A 15,073-nucleotide genomic window follows, 5' to 3' on the forward strand; every position below is an offset into this window, starting at 1 on the left:
CACGAGTGAAGTGGTGAAGGTGGTTGAAGGTATCGCGAATGAAGCTTGGGAAGGGAAAAAAAGATTTACGGTTTGGGTGACGGAGTTGACGATAAGAGAAAAAAAAGGGCGTGGATAAACGGCGAGGTTCCACGGTGGGTTCTTAGCATCCGTAATCGACGGGACCGCAGTGGCTTACAGTCTGTGCCTTGCCCGCTGAGAAAGAAAAAAAAGAAAAGAAAAAAGCATCCCCTGCAACACAGCGCTGTCGCCATCGGACAGACCCGCGACAGCTTTCCGACTTAAACCCGCGACGCCTACCTTAGCCAATTGCTGCACGCAATAGGTGCTTGGGTGGTAAATAGTGAGGTACCTATCAGTTCGGTGCAGCGTGCAGAGCGCTAAAAATGCGAGTGTCATTGAACCGAGTGGCACATGATCCCCCGAAGATTCCCCGCCACAGCTAAAGGAAGATACCCACCAGTGCCACCAAAAATCCCTACGTCACCACCCAATGGCACCAAAGACCAAAGACGCCCTATTCCATTCGCATTCGTCCGTCACCCCGTGGTCACCGATCCCGCGATCCTGGGCGCCGCGCGACTTCACCTCCCTTCCCGCGCCGTCGCCCCCTCTCCTCCCACCTCGACCCTGACAACCTTCCTTCCCCCCACCCTGCGACACTGAGAACATGACACCGGTCCTCCGATCATCAACCCCCGATCCTCCCTCGAGATGAGACTGGCCTTCGTCCTGGGCCGGTTTTGTCCACGTCCGGCCTTCCGAGCCCCAGCGCCGAACGGCACCACCACCCAATTCTACTCCACATTCAGGAGCACCTTCCGGAGCTCACACCAGCCGAGACGAATATCATGGCGAACCGGCGGCAACGGTAGCGGTAGCAGTAACCGATACACGAGATACACCCTCCGAGCCGGCGGAGCAGGTGCCGGTGCCCTCGGCACAGCCGCCTTCTTTGAGCTCTCGGAGAAGGACAATGGCGGTACCGACCAGACGGGCGAGAAGCGCATGTTGGAGGTTAGCCGAGCCGAGATCAAGAAGAAGGTCGCCGACGACGATAGCGGGATTTCGAGGGCTTGGCATACGTTGAAGATTGCCGTCGAAGTCTATGTTTGGGAGCCCCTGTGTACCGGCGTGCGGTTCCTCCATCTGCTCGTCATCTTTGTTCCCGTCATCGTCGCCGTTCCTGCTCTGTGGTTCGGCACGCGGCAGAAAGATCGCGATAACGAGAGAAGCGGCACGCTATGGTGGTACGGCTTCTTGGTCCAGTCTATGGAATGGGCTGGCCCAGCTTTCATCAAGGTACTGTTAAACGATCACCCTCGATTGCAAACGAAGACGATGTCACTAACACCGCACAGCTTGGTCAATGGGCGGCCTCTCGCTCCGACATTTTCCCAAACGAAATGTGCGAAATCATGTCTAAACTCCACTCCAACGCCCCGGCGCACTCTATGCACGACACAAAGCGCATCGTCTCCGCTGCCTTTGACGGACGCGACTTTAACGACATTTTCGAAGAATTCGACGAGAAGCCCCTTGGTGTAGGCGCCATTGCTCAAGTCTACCGAGCCAAGCTCAAGGCCAGTCTCGCCGCCCCCGGCGACGCAGACCTTCCGGAAGAACCCAGGCCGCTCCGTCATAAGGTGGCAAAGAACGTCGATGCTGCCCTCAAGAGCACGCCCAAGAGGGTTCCCTCCACCTACGTCGCTGTCAAGGTCCTGCATCCCCGCGTCGAGAGGACCGTCCGCCGAGATCTGCGCATCATGCACTTCTTCGCCTCCGCTCTCAACGTTATACCCACCATTGAATGGCTCTCCCTCCCCGACGAGGTTGCGCAGTTTGGAGAGATGATGAAGCTCCAGCTCGACCTCCGCATCGAGGCCGCCAATCTCGCCAAGTTCCGCAAGAACTTCAAGGACCGCACGACGGCATGGTTCCCCTACCCGTACACCGAGTTCACCACCCGCAACGTTTTAGTCGAAGAATTCGCGCAGGGTATCCCGCTAGCCGACTTCATGGAGAACGGTGGCGGTGTCTTCCAGCACGACATTGCTTCCGAGGGCCTCGATGCCTTCCTGCGCATGCTGCTGATTGACAACTTTGTCCACGCCGATCTGCACCCGGGCAACATCATGGTCCGCTTCTACCAATCCCACGAGCCGGATCTCAAGTTCCGCAGAAATCACGCCAAGGAGCACCCAGAAGACCAAGACGATGTCACAGAACAGGTCCTCGCCCGTCTGCGGCCCTATCGCCATAGAAAGGATCCCGCGGCGTGGGCGGCCGAGCTGCGTAAGATTGACAACGAGGGCTTCCGCCCACAACTCATCTTCATCGACACGGGTCTGGTGACGGAGCTCAACCAGACGAACCGCACGAATTTCCTCGACCTCTTCCGTGCTGTCGCAGAATTTGATGGATACAAGGCCGGTAACCTCATGTGCGAGCGGTGTCGCCAGCCCGACGCCGTGCTCGACAAGGAGGTATTTGCGCTCAAGATGCAGCACCTCGTTCTGGGCGTCAAGAGCCGCACCCTCGCGCTGGGTAACATTAAGATTGGTGACATCTTGCAGGAAGTTCTGGGTATGGTCCGTGGGCACCATGTCCGTCTTGAGGGCGATTTCGTCAACGTCGTCATCAGTATCTTGCTGCTGGAAGGCATCGGACGCAGTCTGGACCCGGATATGGACCTTCTGAGCAGCTCCCTGCCTATCCTCCGGCAGTTGAGCGCGCAGAGCGGTGCCGAGATGGCGAAACATGGTGATTTCAGCATGTTGGTTGTGTGGGCTGGCCTGGAGACCCGGCGGTTCTTGCAGGCGAGCATTGAAGATGTGAGTAATGATTCGGTTATTGTTGATGGCGTACTCTTGCTAATGACCCCTAGGTTGAACGTTGCGTTAAATATGATCTCCTTGCACCGAATGTGTAATGTAAACTGTACAGTACTTATAAATGATTGCATAGGTTGGCGCTCTAGATGGGGCATGGTAGAGATACATCTCGTAGAGCAGAGACCTCGAATACACGCCAGATTTAATTTATTGCCAAACATTGTCGTATCCCTCTGTGCTGTCTGTCAGCCTCGTATGCACTGGAGCATGTAAGGCGATCGATGTCGCTGCTGACCAGTGATACTGACAACGGCGGCGGGGCTGAAGAGGAGGTTAAGAGCGACCGACTCACGATTGTAGATGTCTAGCTCAAAATCAGTGCATACCTTACATACCGGACTTCGCTGCTATTCAGCTTCCTGAGGCAGTCACGAACAACCGCATCTAAGGCAGGTGCATCGCTCCTTCCTCCTCCCTCCTTCCTTCCCGAAGGTAAAGTAGCTCCTTCCCTCAAGCTGCCCCCGCCTTCCACCTTCCCAAATTTCTGCTTGGCCCTGACTTTTCTTCCTCTTCCTTTTCCCAACACCTCGCGACGACTTCACCTTTCTTTCTCCCAAAGTGCCAACCACATCCCCTTGCAGAGGATTCATCAGGGGATTTTCACAGATTCAACGTCGCCTCGTAGTCCTTTTGCTCTCCACGGCCACCTTTCCCACACATTGCTAACGCATCCTCGAGCTCAATTTTGCGTCTCTCGTCAAGTATTTCAGTCTTTCTCTTTACTGGCTCAACTCACACGGTATCGTCCTGAACTAAGGTATTTTCCCTACGAAAGCGGCCCATCACAAGTTCCACTCGAATCAGCATCGCCATTCAGCAAGTTTGAGATCACGTCACATGGTCGCCATGAGTCTCTTCATCGATCCGGGTTGTTGTCGTCGATGGAGAACAGTTTTCCGACATCTCCATACAGAATGCGGTTTTCCTGCCAATGGCGCCGGGCAACTTGTCAGCCTTCTTCGCTTGTACAGTGGCGCAGGCAGTACCTTCAGAATCACAGGCGAGCAATGGCGGTTCATCATTGATGTTACGCGCAAAGGCGACTGTGTTGTGGATATCGTCGCCATCACTCTCATCGCCAGTCATGGCCAGGACGGTCGTCGTAATGGCGGGGTTATTGCGCGAGCCTGCAATACTCACCCGACGCCAGCAGAGCAAAAGCTCCCAGGGACAGGACATTTAAGATGGTATCCTGTCACAAGTGGTGGCGAGATCTACCAGCACTGTTGCGACAAAGAGTGTACCAGCCCTGACAAGTCCCACCCCACGTCACGAGGAACGTGGGAAACTAGTCGACTCCGGATCATTCAGAAGGTTTGTGAGCAGGAAGTCTTGACCTGGAGAAGACTGCATAGGGAGGCTACGGCGAAAGCATCAACAAACGCTCCGGCTTTGCAGCAGGAGCCTCGGATGAATCGAGAAGTCGCATTGAGGGACAAAAGCAGCACAGCATGCCACACGGAGATCCCAAGCTACGAAAAGATCAATCATCTCAACCACAAACAGTTGCATCAGATTGCAAAACAACTTTGAGATGAGGTTGGTTCCCTTCACCACGACTTGCAGGCGGCCAGTATCGAAACAGAAGCTCTTCGGGCGCGAAATGTTCAATTAGACAAGGAGAATGCTGAACGGTCAGCTACGATTCAAAATACGGCGTTAGAGCTGAGTCGTGTCCGCGAGCGGGCAGAAGCGGTTACCGAGGAAAATCACATTCGTGCGGTCACCACGAAAGATCAAAAGCGTCAGATCAAGAAACTCCTCGAGAAGAACAAGGAGCTCGAGTCTGAGGTCAGTGCCAATGATGCCAACGCGGCCGAGAAAGCTGCAAAAGTGCGTATGGAAATGCAAGATCTGCATCAAACGATTGCCAACATGAGAGACGGAACTTTCAACTTCGAACAACTAAAGACGTTGAAAGCTGATAAGATTTTACTTCATCGGCAGTACAAGGGACTCAACAACGAATACAACGCCCTCATTGAAAGCAGTCAGTCACAAATTGACAGAAATGCCGAACTCGAGTCCAAGGTGGAAAAGATGGACCGCAAGAAGAAACGCATGGTGGACAAATTGAGTAAGCTGGAGGACAAGACCCAGTCACAGGAAGAACACATCGAGACCTTAACAGCGGCAAGTGACGAAGCCAGAGAAGCGAATGTGGAGCTGAACAGAATTACGGTCATGCTTGAGAAAGAAAAGGAAGAGGTGATCAAGACCAGTCAAGGATACGCTGGGCAGCTGAGTGAGCTCGACAACGAGCTCCAACAGAGCCGCGCCAGTGTCGCCGAGCTACGGCGTGATCTGGAAATGAAGAACGAACGCGAAAGACGCACCGAAGCCGCGCTCGAGGAAGCTCAACGGAGTCTCAAACACAAGTCAGCTGCGCATTCGAATCAGACCGAGAAGATCATGGCAGGATTGAGCGACAAGGATACCTTCATTGAGCGACTTGAGGGTGACATTCTTCGCCTTCAACAACAATCGCAAGCCGCCCTACATACGCCGCAACGTGGCCGGGGAGCTAGAGCGGAGCCCCCTGCATCCGTCCATGAATTGCAGTATCAGCGGGAAATCGCCCGCCAGGCGAAGGAGAAAGCAAGCGACATGGAGAGCAAGCTCGAAGCGATGAAGTTGGCCATGGAAGCTATGAAGTCCGAGTTGCAGACCGAGAAGGCCGAGGTGAACGCTCGTAAGGCAGAAACGGATGCGAAGAAGGCCGAAGTAGAGGCTCTGGCGAAGAAGTGCGCCGAAAGGATGAACGCGGCCAACGCCAAGGAGTCATACACGATGAGCTTGGAAAAGCAGTTGGAGGAGATGAGGGGCCACATGGAGGGTATGCTCGGACGCGTGTCGGTCTATCAGGGCAAGAAGCGTCGCAGAACGGAGGGACCAGATTTCCAGCTGTGAGGATGTTTGGACTTGCTTGGACTTTGGTCTTGTATATGGGCCCGGGGGTTTGAGCTTGCTAAAGAGGATCAGGTACCAGGATGTTTCTTGGAGCCGTGATTTGGGTGGACTTGGACTCTTCGCTGGATTTGCGACACTCTGTAGGGTATTTCAGACTTGGGACAAAGGTAAACAGACCTGGGGAATAGCCCCTTCACTTACATGCAGAATCTTTCAGTAATCCAGCTCCATCGCCAGAAGGGTACATTCACACCAAGCAACCAGAAGTCGAACCGTGAAAGTCGTGAATATTGAGCCGAGACCTGATGCTATACACCCCAAAACGCCATCCAACCCATGCACCCAAGCAATGCAAAAGACTTCTTCCAAAACACATCCCAATATCAGCCTAAACAGAAGCCTCAACCCTTTGCGGTCCCTCCTCCTTCTCTGCCTTGCTTTCCGACACCTTCATTCCCTCCATCCCCGCCGAGATCCCCGTAAACGGACACACCCCTCCACTGCCAGGACTATTCGGCCTCCTCGTAGGTAACCTACTAGGCGACTTCGGCCCATTCCCACCAGGCACCCCATTAACAGCAGTCTCCTCATCACTCTCGCTCTCCAGAATTTTCTTCCCGTGAAGATACCCTTCCTCCTCAATCTCGATCCCCTCCCCATCCTCGTCGCCGTCGCGCTGGAACTCTGCGCCGTCTTTGCAGTGCCATTTCGCCATGAGGTCGTTTTGGATCCAGATGACTTTCCCCAGGGCTTTCACGAGGGCGATCTTCTTTTGCATGACCATGCGCGGGTGGGAGAGGATGGCTTCCGTCATGATGTCTTGGATGAAGGAGAGGCAGGCGCCGAGGTGGATGTATTCTACGTTGAGGGGGTGTTTGCGGCCTAGTCCTACGTGCATCATTCTGTTCTGTTATTAGTTCTTTGGTCCTTCTTCATTGTATCCTCTTGACGTTTCGCTTTGTCAAGGTCTACAGGGCAAGAGAAGGGATAGAAGACAGAACAACATACCCAACCTTGTCGAGATACTCCCAAAACTCCATCTTGCTCGGATCAGAGCACAGCTTCGCCAGATACGCCCTGAGGAACATCTTGCGGTGCAGAATCTGCGGCGAGTTGTCGTCGGGGACCTCGTCCATGGGGCCCTCGAAGGAGGTGGAGCGGGTGGTGAAGGCGCGGGCGGTGATGTCGTACTGCAGCAGCTTGTGGTAGACGATGTTGACGACGGCGGGGATGAGGGCCTTGACGTATTTCGCGCCGTGGATGAGGGCCTCGATGTCTTCTGTAAGTGGGGTTTGGTTAGCAGGTGCGTCTTGGAAGTGAAGTGGAAAGTCGTGAAAGATGGCCAGAAGGACGTACTGCTGCTAAAGTCGAGAAAGCTGTGGAGGTAGCGGATACGGGCCTCGAGGTCTGTGTAGAGTTCCTCGCGGTCGATGTGGTTCATGTGCCTCATGAGACCCATCTCGGCGGTTTCTTCGCTATGGCGGGGACGAGACTTGTGGTGTTTTGTATTGTGGTGTTTGAAGCCTCACAGTGCTGGTTTTCGAATCCCTCGGAAATATCGCTAGAAACTCTATTCGCTGTAAATGTACGGAAATTCAACCTGGCGATCGTCGTCTTGTCGATTTGGTAATGCTCGATTCGTGAATGGCTCTTCTCAAATGTCCCTCTTCACCCTCTCCAAACGCGTCAGAAAAAGGGGACCCCGCGATATTTGAATGAGACGGAAAAGGGTCCCATCTGACCGGTCATTAACGGGACGACATTTCTTCGCAAGACCCCATCCTTTCTCCCTGCGTCATCATGCGCCGAGAAGAATTCAATGAGCTGATGCCTCATTCACTTACAAAGTTGCGTGGTGCAGTCCCTATCGTCGGGCAGAGGGCCAACCGGCCGATGGTGGTCTGATGTTCTGGTTCGTGCCAAAGTCGCACCACTTTCTGGTTTACCGTCTATTAGCTGACCAGGGGGGCTGCTAGGCAGAGCCAGGCTGGCGGGCGGGATCCACCGCGGGTGCTTTAGCGGGGTGGAATTTGCCCAGGGCGATCCGCCCGCAGGACGCCGGTGCGACCGTGTGATTCTTCAATTCTTGACAAAGTTGAGGCTCGCCCCGGCGGGACCGAAAACTCCCGCACTGCAAGGGTCCGCCTGCTCTTGTTTTTCGCATCGACTGATTCTCGTCGTGTTGGTCAGATGGGAAAATCTGGGCCTGCTGCGGTTGGTCGAAGCTAGGACGGCGCGAGAGGATCATGATTCTAACTTTTGATGGTCGCCTGGTTGGTTAGTCAGTCAGTCAGGTTGGCCGGTTCCTGGATCGTTTTCTGGGGAAATTTGGGATGAACGAATGCCAGTGACATGCGCGTTTCCCATCATCCCGAGATCGCCAATGCATCTATCTGTCAACCCTTCAGCGAGTGATGGCAGGTCTCTCATCTAAGGGTTCAGAAGAATAAGGAATGCAATCTGTGGTATTTGTTGCTTAAGTTAGAGGGCTGCTGTTGTTCTCCATTGTTCTCGCCTAGCACAAGAGACTATTAGCTAACGTACATTCTTTCGTCCGCTCCCTGTCTCGTTTCTTTTCTCCAGGATCCAGGTTGGTGTTCATTTTTGTTCCAGCGTGTCGTAATCATAAATATCTCATCCAGTCGCGCGCATAATTCCAATCTCAAGCACCGCATCTCCCATCCTCCAGCCCTCACTTCTTCTCCCCCTCCCCACCCTTCTTCTGCTCGCCATTCACCTCCGTCGAACTTCCACCACCACTCGTCTTCCCCTTCTCCACGTCCTTCCTCTGCGCCTGCCTAGCATCATCCAACTGCATCGTCCTCCGCGACGCCTCCCGCTCTTCAGCAGAGACGTCCTGGCTTGCGGCTTTGGCCTTGAGCATGTGTGGTGGTATGAAGCCCATCGTCGGCTTACGGGGTATCGAGGTAGGTAGGCGCGGTATCTTGATGAACTTGGTAGGAGGAATGTTGAGAGCGTGAATTATGGTCTTGTCTTCGGAAGAAGGTGGCAATTCCACTGAGAGTTTGCAAATTTGATGCTCTACGGTCAATGTGTGTAAGTAGATGAGATGTCGTTGAGGGGAGTGACGGTGTTGAGGTTGCGATTGATGATGTAATCGGACAAAGGTAACGGAAGACAAATCGGCGCGGGGCACGGCGGGGGACGGGACAGAGGGGTATCGCAGCTCAACATCATTTGGCAAGCGTCAGCCAGCGAGTGTCCATGCTCGTACCTGCTCCCACACGGGCGGCTGCTTACTTTTCAGGTATATCACCAGAAAAGGCCGTGAAAGGAAATTGCGAATGTTGTAATACCGCAGTGTAGCACATACCGGCAACATTCATCGCAGACTTGCATCAAGTGTGGACTGTACGTAAAGCTCCGATGTACTCTAGCCACCAGAGCTAACTTGCTTAGAGATCTGCCAACGTGCGCCGTGAGGGATGCCCCGGACCCGGATCCGCGGACCCAATGTCTGGCCTCTCCTCGTTGGCGTGAGCTGATGGAACCGTTCACCCTCAAACGGACTGCAAAGAAAGGCTCTGGAGCAATTCGACGTGCTGACTCAAGTAATCCAGATTATCGTCACATTGCTGTCCCGACCGGCCATATTGTCTAGGTATCTACCATAGCTCTTTCCTACACATGGAACCCGTCTAAAAGCCCCCCCGCACGCCTTGACACAATCAGAGAACCTCCCAAAGCCAGACTCCCCGAGGACCACCTCAAGCCTCAACAGAAATAGTACCATCCGTCCCAGGCCTAGGCGCGCCCGTCGACGCCTTCCCCATGAACCCACCCGAAACGAGGTTCAGCGCCTTGGAGAACGGATCTCCACCCGCCTTGGTCGCCGCCGGCAACCCAGCCTTGTCAAACGCCTGCTCAAAATCCTTTTTGATGTCTTCGAACCCTTCGATGCCGACCGACACGCGGATGAGGTCCGGGGTGACGCCGCCTTTAATCTTCTCCTCGTCGGGAAGCTGCTGGTGCGTCGTCACCCAGGGGTGGATGATGAGCGTCTTTGCGTCGCCCACGTTGGCCAGGTGCGAGCAGAGCTTGAGATTGTCGACGACGGAGCGGACTTGTTCGATGTTTCCGGCCTAGGTTCCGGAATGGTTAGCGACTATGTTCATCTGGGATTGTGCCATTGCGGTCAACTTACAACGCCAAAGGTCAAGACACCGCCCGCTCCATTGGTAAACACCCTCTTGGTGTACTCATAGTCGGGGTGCGACTTGAGGCCGGGATACAATACCCAGTTGACGCTGGGGTGTGCCTCGAGCCACTCGGCCAGCTTCTGCGTGTTCTCGGCGTGCCTCTCACCCCTCAGAGCAAGCGTCTCCAGGCCCTGGAGCAGCAGCCACGCGTTGAAGGGACTCAGGCACGGCCCCAGATCACGCATGCTGTCCATCCGCAGCTTTGCCGAGAGCGCCTTGTACCCATACGTTTCCCAGAACTTGAGTCCGTGGTATCCGTCCGCCGGCTCCGTGAACCCGGGGAACTTGCCGGACGCGCTCCAGTCAAAATGACCGCCATCGATGACGATACCGCCCATGGATGTACCGTGGCCGCCGATCCACTTTGTAGCAGAGTGCGTGACAATATCGGCGCCCTGCTTGATGGGCTGGCACAGGTACCCGCCCATACCGAAGGTGTTGTCAACAATGAGGGGGATGCCGTGCTTGTGCGCCACGTCCGCAATGGCCTTGATATCCGGGACGCTGTGCTTCGGGTTGCTAATTGTCTCAATGTAAACACAGCGCGTATTTTCGTCAATGGCGGCGTCAATGTCGGCGGGCTCGTTGCCCACGACCCACTTGACGTCAATTTTGAACTTCTTCATATACACCCGGAACTGGTTGTACGTGCCGCCGTATAGCCAGCTGGTGCTGACAAAGTTCTGACCCGGCTCACAGCAGTTGGTCAAGGCCATGAACTGCGCAGCGTGGCCCGACGCCGCGGCTACGGCACCAACGCCGCCCTCGAGCATCGCCATGCGCGTCTCGAAGACGCTGTTGGTCGGGTTACCCATACGCGTGTAGACGTAGCCATCTTTGCTCCATGCAAACTTGCTGGCGCCATCTGCATTCCGCCAACGTCAGTAGATGTGTACAAGTATTGCGTGACCGATCCGAGGCTGAAGCTACTAACCTGCGGCATCTGTAAAGTTGTAGGCGGCTGTCTGGTACAGAGGAACAGCTCGGGAGCCATTGACCGGGTCGGGCTCTTGGCCACCGTGAACTGCAAGCGTGGAAAAGCTTGGTTCCCTAGTTGGCCAATGTTGTTAGCTTCAGGCAGCAGTATGCATCGAGGCAAAGGCCGACCGGGCTTCTCACCAGTCCACGTTGCTCAGAGATCCGGATACAGGCATTTTGAAGGTGATAAGAATATGTTTTTGAGAGGGGTAGTAGTCTAATAGTTCGTTCCGGTTCCTGGTCCAACTCCGAATTCTCTGTTGAAAGCTTTGGTTCCAGCTTTTTGTCGTCCCATCATGGCAAATGACAAAATCTTAAATGTTTTCCTCAACGCCCTTGGAGCAAATGCATCACTTCGTTTCAGTCGTTCGATACCCCTCAGATGGGCGCACAGATTGCGGCTTGTTGCATGTCGGAGCTGTCTCGATCTCCGGTCTTTGCTGATAAGTGAGCAAACCCCGCAAACCCCCTTTTTTCCCAGACGTTCCCGAGACTCCACCCAGAGGCCGTGTTCAGATCCCATATCGGGATGTCGTCAGATGCCGTTAGAAACAAAACAATGCGGGCGCCCGGCAAGATGCGAGGCACTAGGCAATCTGCAGATAGACTGGGGATAAACTGGAGGCGAAATGCCGATCGGGCCATTACTGGACCGGTCCGTCAAACATCATGGTGGGTTCGATGACACTCCGAATTTGGTCTGCGGCATGACGTTAGCAACAACGGAAAAAGCAATGGGCCAAATGACCAGGGGCAAGCCAAGTCTGAAAAGTTTGAGGGGTTTCCTTACCGCGCATCCCACCGAGTGCTTCAAACGCCGTGGCATAATTTTCCAGTGTCGCCGAGATAGAGGCCAGCCCCGTCTGCAGTCGCATCAGGAGGCTTTCCACCATCGGAGTGGCTAGTGCGTTCTCCGGGTACATGGCCTTGGTCTTGTGATTGACCATAAGCAACGCGTACGCGCATTGCATAGCACAACAAGCAAACGAGGGCATCGTCCTCGGACATACGATCGTCGATGTGGGTGCCAGATAGCAAGGAGCGGGGCATAGTTGACCGAAGGGATTGGGATACGGCAAGTCATCAAAGGATTGTGAGATGTTGATGGCCGCTTTGAGACAGATCTTGGCCGACTGGTGACTGCTAAAGGGGAACGTCGCTGGCGACTGGCTACTGGGCGAATGTTCCGAGTGAGGAGACTTCTTTCCCGGTGGCGTAGTCGATCCGTTTGATATGGCAACTGGTGGTGATGGCAAGCTCATCATGGAGCTGCAAGAACATGACGGCCAGCTCCGAGGCTCCATGTTGGCATCGTTGTCGGCTTTGGACTTGAGATCGCAGTACTTGCCGGAAAAGACGGGCATGTCAAAGAAAGCGCAGTATCGGTGAAGTTTGATTCGTGCGCTGTTGGCCGTCAGCAATTGCACCTGATTTGGAAGGAGACGCAGATTCTTACCTGTTGAGTTTGATGCGAGCCATGCAGCGGAGGGAGCGGGACAAGACCTCCTCCGTAGGATCCAGTGGCGTCGTTGTCGTTGACTGGAGGATCCAAGAGTCGGCCATCGTATTGAGGGGTTCGAGGTATGCCTCCATCTCCTTCATGCGCGCATAGATTCGTGCCATGTCACCGCCGGACTTTACAGTCTTGTTTAGTTCGATGACAAATTGGGTTGCTGACAGGATCGCTTGCTGTGCCTGGATGTAGACGGCAAAAGCCTAGAAGATGGTCAGCATCCATCGTAGCCAATTCGTCATGATACATACCTCAGGATCCGACTGTATCACAGGATATTTGGCAGTGTAGCTGGGAGTGAACACTGAGAACGTTGGTTCCTAGATGGCATGTGAATATTGGCTCCTAGCGCATGACTACGAGGACATACCGAGTTGCTGACAATCGATCCTTGACAAACGCAGATGTACTACAGGCATCGTCAGCGAGCTGCGTTATGAAGCAGGAGCAAGAGGAACGCACCGTCATCCACCAAACCCTCCGCCTCGCTTCTGAGAACGCATCCTCTTCAGCGCAAGTGTGGATGGACAAGGACATGGCAGCAACCAGGGCTTGGCCCGCACGCGCCTGCATCTTCTTCAGATTGCCCCGTTGCGCATACTCATAGACACTGAGGATATCCAAAGCGATTACACTCTCCAGCTCGATGGGCACGCCTGGGTGGAATTGCTGCCTGGGGAAGTCGTCTGGGGACTCATTAAGCGCCTTGGGCGGCTCAATGGACGAATCCGGAATTTCCGATTCAATCTCGATGCTTTCGATGGCGCATTGGGCTAGGTATTGCGCATATCTCCGGCGGAAGACCACTGACTCCTTGTTGAGATGGTTGGTATCGTTGTGATACGGGATCAACGCAAGGATTGCGGAGATGGCCAGACTGATGGGCGTCGATGGCTGATATTCGTCTGCGAAGCCTTCCGTGTCGTTTTGGAAATGCGGTACAGCTTGGTCCATAGGCAGACCTGAGGGAGCAGGAAGAATAGGGAAGAAGGGGTGGATAAAGATGTAGTACGCATCGAGACTGTTTGATAATGAGCCCTAAGCATTTTCTTGGAGGTGGTAGGAGAAAGGGATCAGCTTTGCTTACATGGCCTGGTCACTCTTATACGTTCTGGCGACTGGGATTTGAGGCGTTGGAAAGGTAAATGAGTGTTCAGATGCGCTTTCGCCACTGGTACTGCCAGGAACGCCCGACATGAAGAGAGTATCGAAGATGAAGTCGCTGTCTTGGAAGAAGTCCTGCAACTGCTTCAAGCCCGCGCCAGGGTCGATGTAGTTTTGAACAGAGATGGCTGTAGCATCGGTCAAGAGCTGCTCGGACGAAGATCCCAAGCGCAAAGACTCACGATCTTGATGAGTGACCTCGTCTGGAGGCATCTCGCCATTGAACGCCTGAACCTGCTGGGCCAGCTCTTCAGCCGGCCGCGGCTTTCGCCTCACGCGGGCGCCGCCTCTTCTGCTAGGCTTGAAGACACAATCGCGCCCTCTACTTTTACACTACATCATGTCAGTCACCCTTTTTCATGCATGGCCAGTGCAATGAATCGAGCTGGGGATGAAAACTTACACTAGCACATGGGCTTGCTCCATCGCATCGTGTACGGGAAGCTCGACTATGTATTTGTGAGCCACAGATCCGAGGTATGTATGCCTTGGTCAAAGTAGCGGCCGCGTCTTGGGCGACGACTTTGACCAATCTTTCCTCCCGATGACTAGTAGATGAGAAAGACTTACCAGGCAAGACAGGCAATCTTAACCGGGGGCGTAGCAAACTTCTTCTTGGCTGCGGAAGCCGGACCAGGAGGTACAACGGCTTCTGTCATTGTACTCATGGCCTAGTGTGGTGATAATAATATACAAACGAGATAGAGTGAGGTCAACTGCGTTGGTCAGAGAGACAGATGGCTACGGGGGGCGAAGTTGAGCGAGACGAGAATCCTTCCGGGCGGATCGGGGATTGTCACACGGAGCGGGGGCGGAGTCGTCCGGGCTTGGGGCCTTGTTCGCGCGATTCACGGTTTAATAAGGTGTCTGGACTCGAGACGGCGCGCGGAAAAGTCGGTATCGCGGGATTGGGTACGTAATAAGATGAAATAGCAGCGACACGGGGGGGGGAGCGCTGGGTGAGTCGAGGTGTGGATGACTGGATGACTGGATGTCTACCGCGGCCGGGCCGGAGAGTGAACTGGAGCTTCGAGGGTGTTGACAGTTGGACGGCAAAAACGGAGTGGAAGGAGAAGAGGCGACAGGTGGAAGGGTTGTCGCGGCCGGTGTCGCCAGCTGGTCAGGTGCAATAGCGGTCGTAGTTTCCTTTGCAGTTTGGTGGTGATACCCAAAACCTCAGGTAAGTACGATGTGCGGGTGGTGGCAGGCAGGTGCTGGGCTGCTGATGCAGGCAGGAGCTCAGGTGTAGGCAGGTGCAGATGCAGGTCGGGGTGAGTGCGGTGCAAGTGCAGGCAGGAGCTGTTGCTGTTTCCGTTGCTTCGTGCCTTTCCTTCTCAAGTCGGCGACAGAGGGGCAAAATGCGGCGACCGGGTGGGATTTGTAAGGAGAAGGCA

General features: G+C 54.5%; 5 protein-coding genes across 5 annotated transcripts; 1 reads left to right on the top strand and 4 right to left on the bottom strand.

Moving 5' to 3' along the window:
- Positions 1–714: 714 nt before the first annotated feature.
- N0V96_009502 (uncharacterized protein) lies at positions 715–5,804 on the top strand (the record flags this gene model as incomplete). The annotated part of the gene is made up of 3 exons (XM_065758657.1): positions 715–1,302; positions 1,362–2,834; positions 4,461–5,804. The coding sequence occupies 3 exons, from the start codon at positions 715–717 to the stop codon at positions 5,802–5,804; spliced, it is 3,405 nt and encodes a 1,134-aa protein (XP_065612722.1).
- Positions 5,805–6,192: 388 nt separating this feature from the next.
- On the bottom strand, positions 6,193–7,263 carry N0V96_009503 (uncharacterized protein; the record flags this gene model as incomplete). The annotated part of the gene is made up of 3 exons (XM_053198300.2): positions 6,193–6,706; positions 6,813–7,083; positions 7,161–7,263. 3 exons carry the CDS (start codon positions 7,261–7,263, stop codon positions 6,193–6,195), a joined length of 888 nt encoding a protein of 295 aa, XP_053044193.1.
- Positions 7,264–8,496: 1,233 nt separating this feature from the next.
- N0V96_009504 (uncharacterized protein) lies at positions 8,497–9,417 on the bottom strand (the record flags this gene model as incomplete). The annotated part of the gene is made up of 2 exons (XM_065758658.1): positions 8,497–8,846; positions 9,411–9,417. 2 exons carry the CDS (start codon positions 9,415–9,417, stop codon positions 8,497–8,499), a joined length of 357 nt encoding a protein of 118 aa, XP_065612723.1.
- A 115-nt stretch (positions 9,418–9,532) lies between these two features.
- On the bottom strand, positions 9,533–11,178 carry N0V96_009505 (uncharacterized protein; the record flags this gene model as incomplete). The annotated part of the gene is made up of 4 exons (XM_053198298.1): positions 9,533–9,907; positions 9,970–10,889; positions 10,959–11,074; positions 11,144–11,178. 4 exons carry the CDS (start codon positions 11,176–11,178, stop codon positions 9,533–9,535), a joined length of 1,446 nt encoding a protein of 481 aa, XP_053044191.1.
- A 1,276-nt stretch (positions 11,179–12,454) lies between these two features.
- On the bottom strand, positions 12,455–14,338 carry N0V96_009506 (uncharacterized protein; the record flags this gene model as incomplete). The annotated part of the gene is made up of 8 exons (XM_065758659.1): positions 12,455–12,718; positions 12,767–12,835; positions 12,886–12,924; positions 12,978–13,536; positions 13,603–13,807; positions 13,862–14,012; positions 14,083–14,128; positions 14,250–14,338. 8 exons carry the CDS (start codon positions 14,336–14,338, stop codon positions 12,455–12,457), a joined length of 1,422 nt encoding a protein of 473 aa, XP_065612724.1.
- Between the last annotated feature and the right edge of the window lie 735 nt (positions 14,339–15,073).

The sequence above is a fragment of the Colletotrichum fioriniae genome, assembly GCF_027942845.1.
Source record: "Colletotrichum fioriniae strain IMI 355084 chromosome Unknown scaffold_12, whole genome shotgun sequence".
NCBI lineage: Eukaryota > Fungi > Ascomycota > Sordariomycetes > Glomerellales > Glomerellaceae > Colletotrichum > Colletotrichum fioriniae.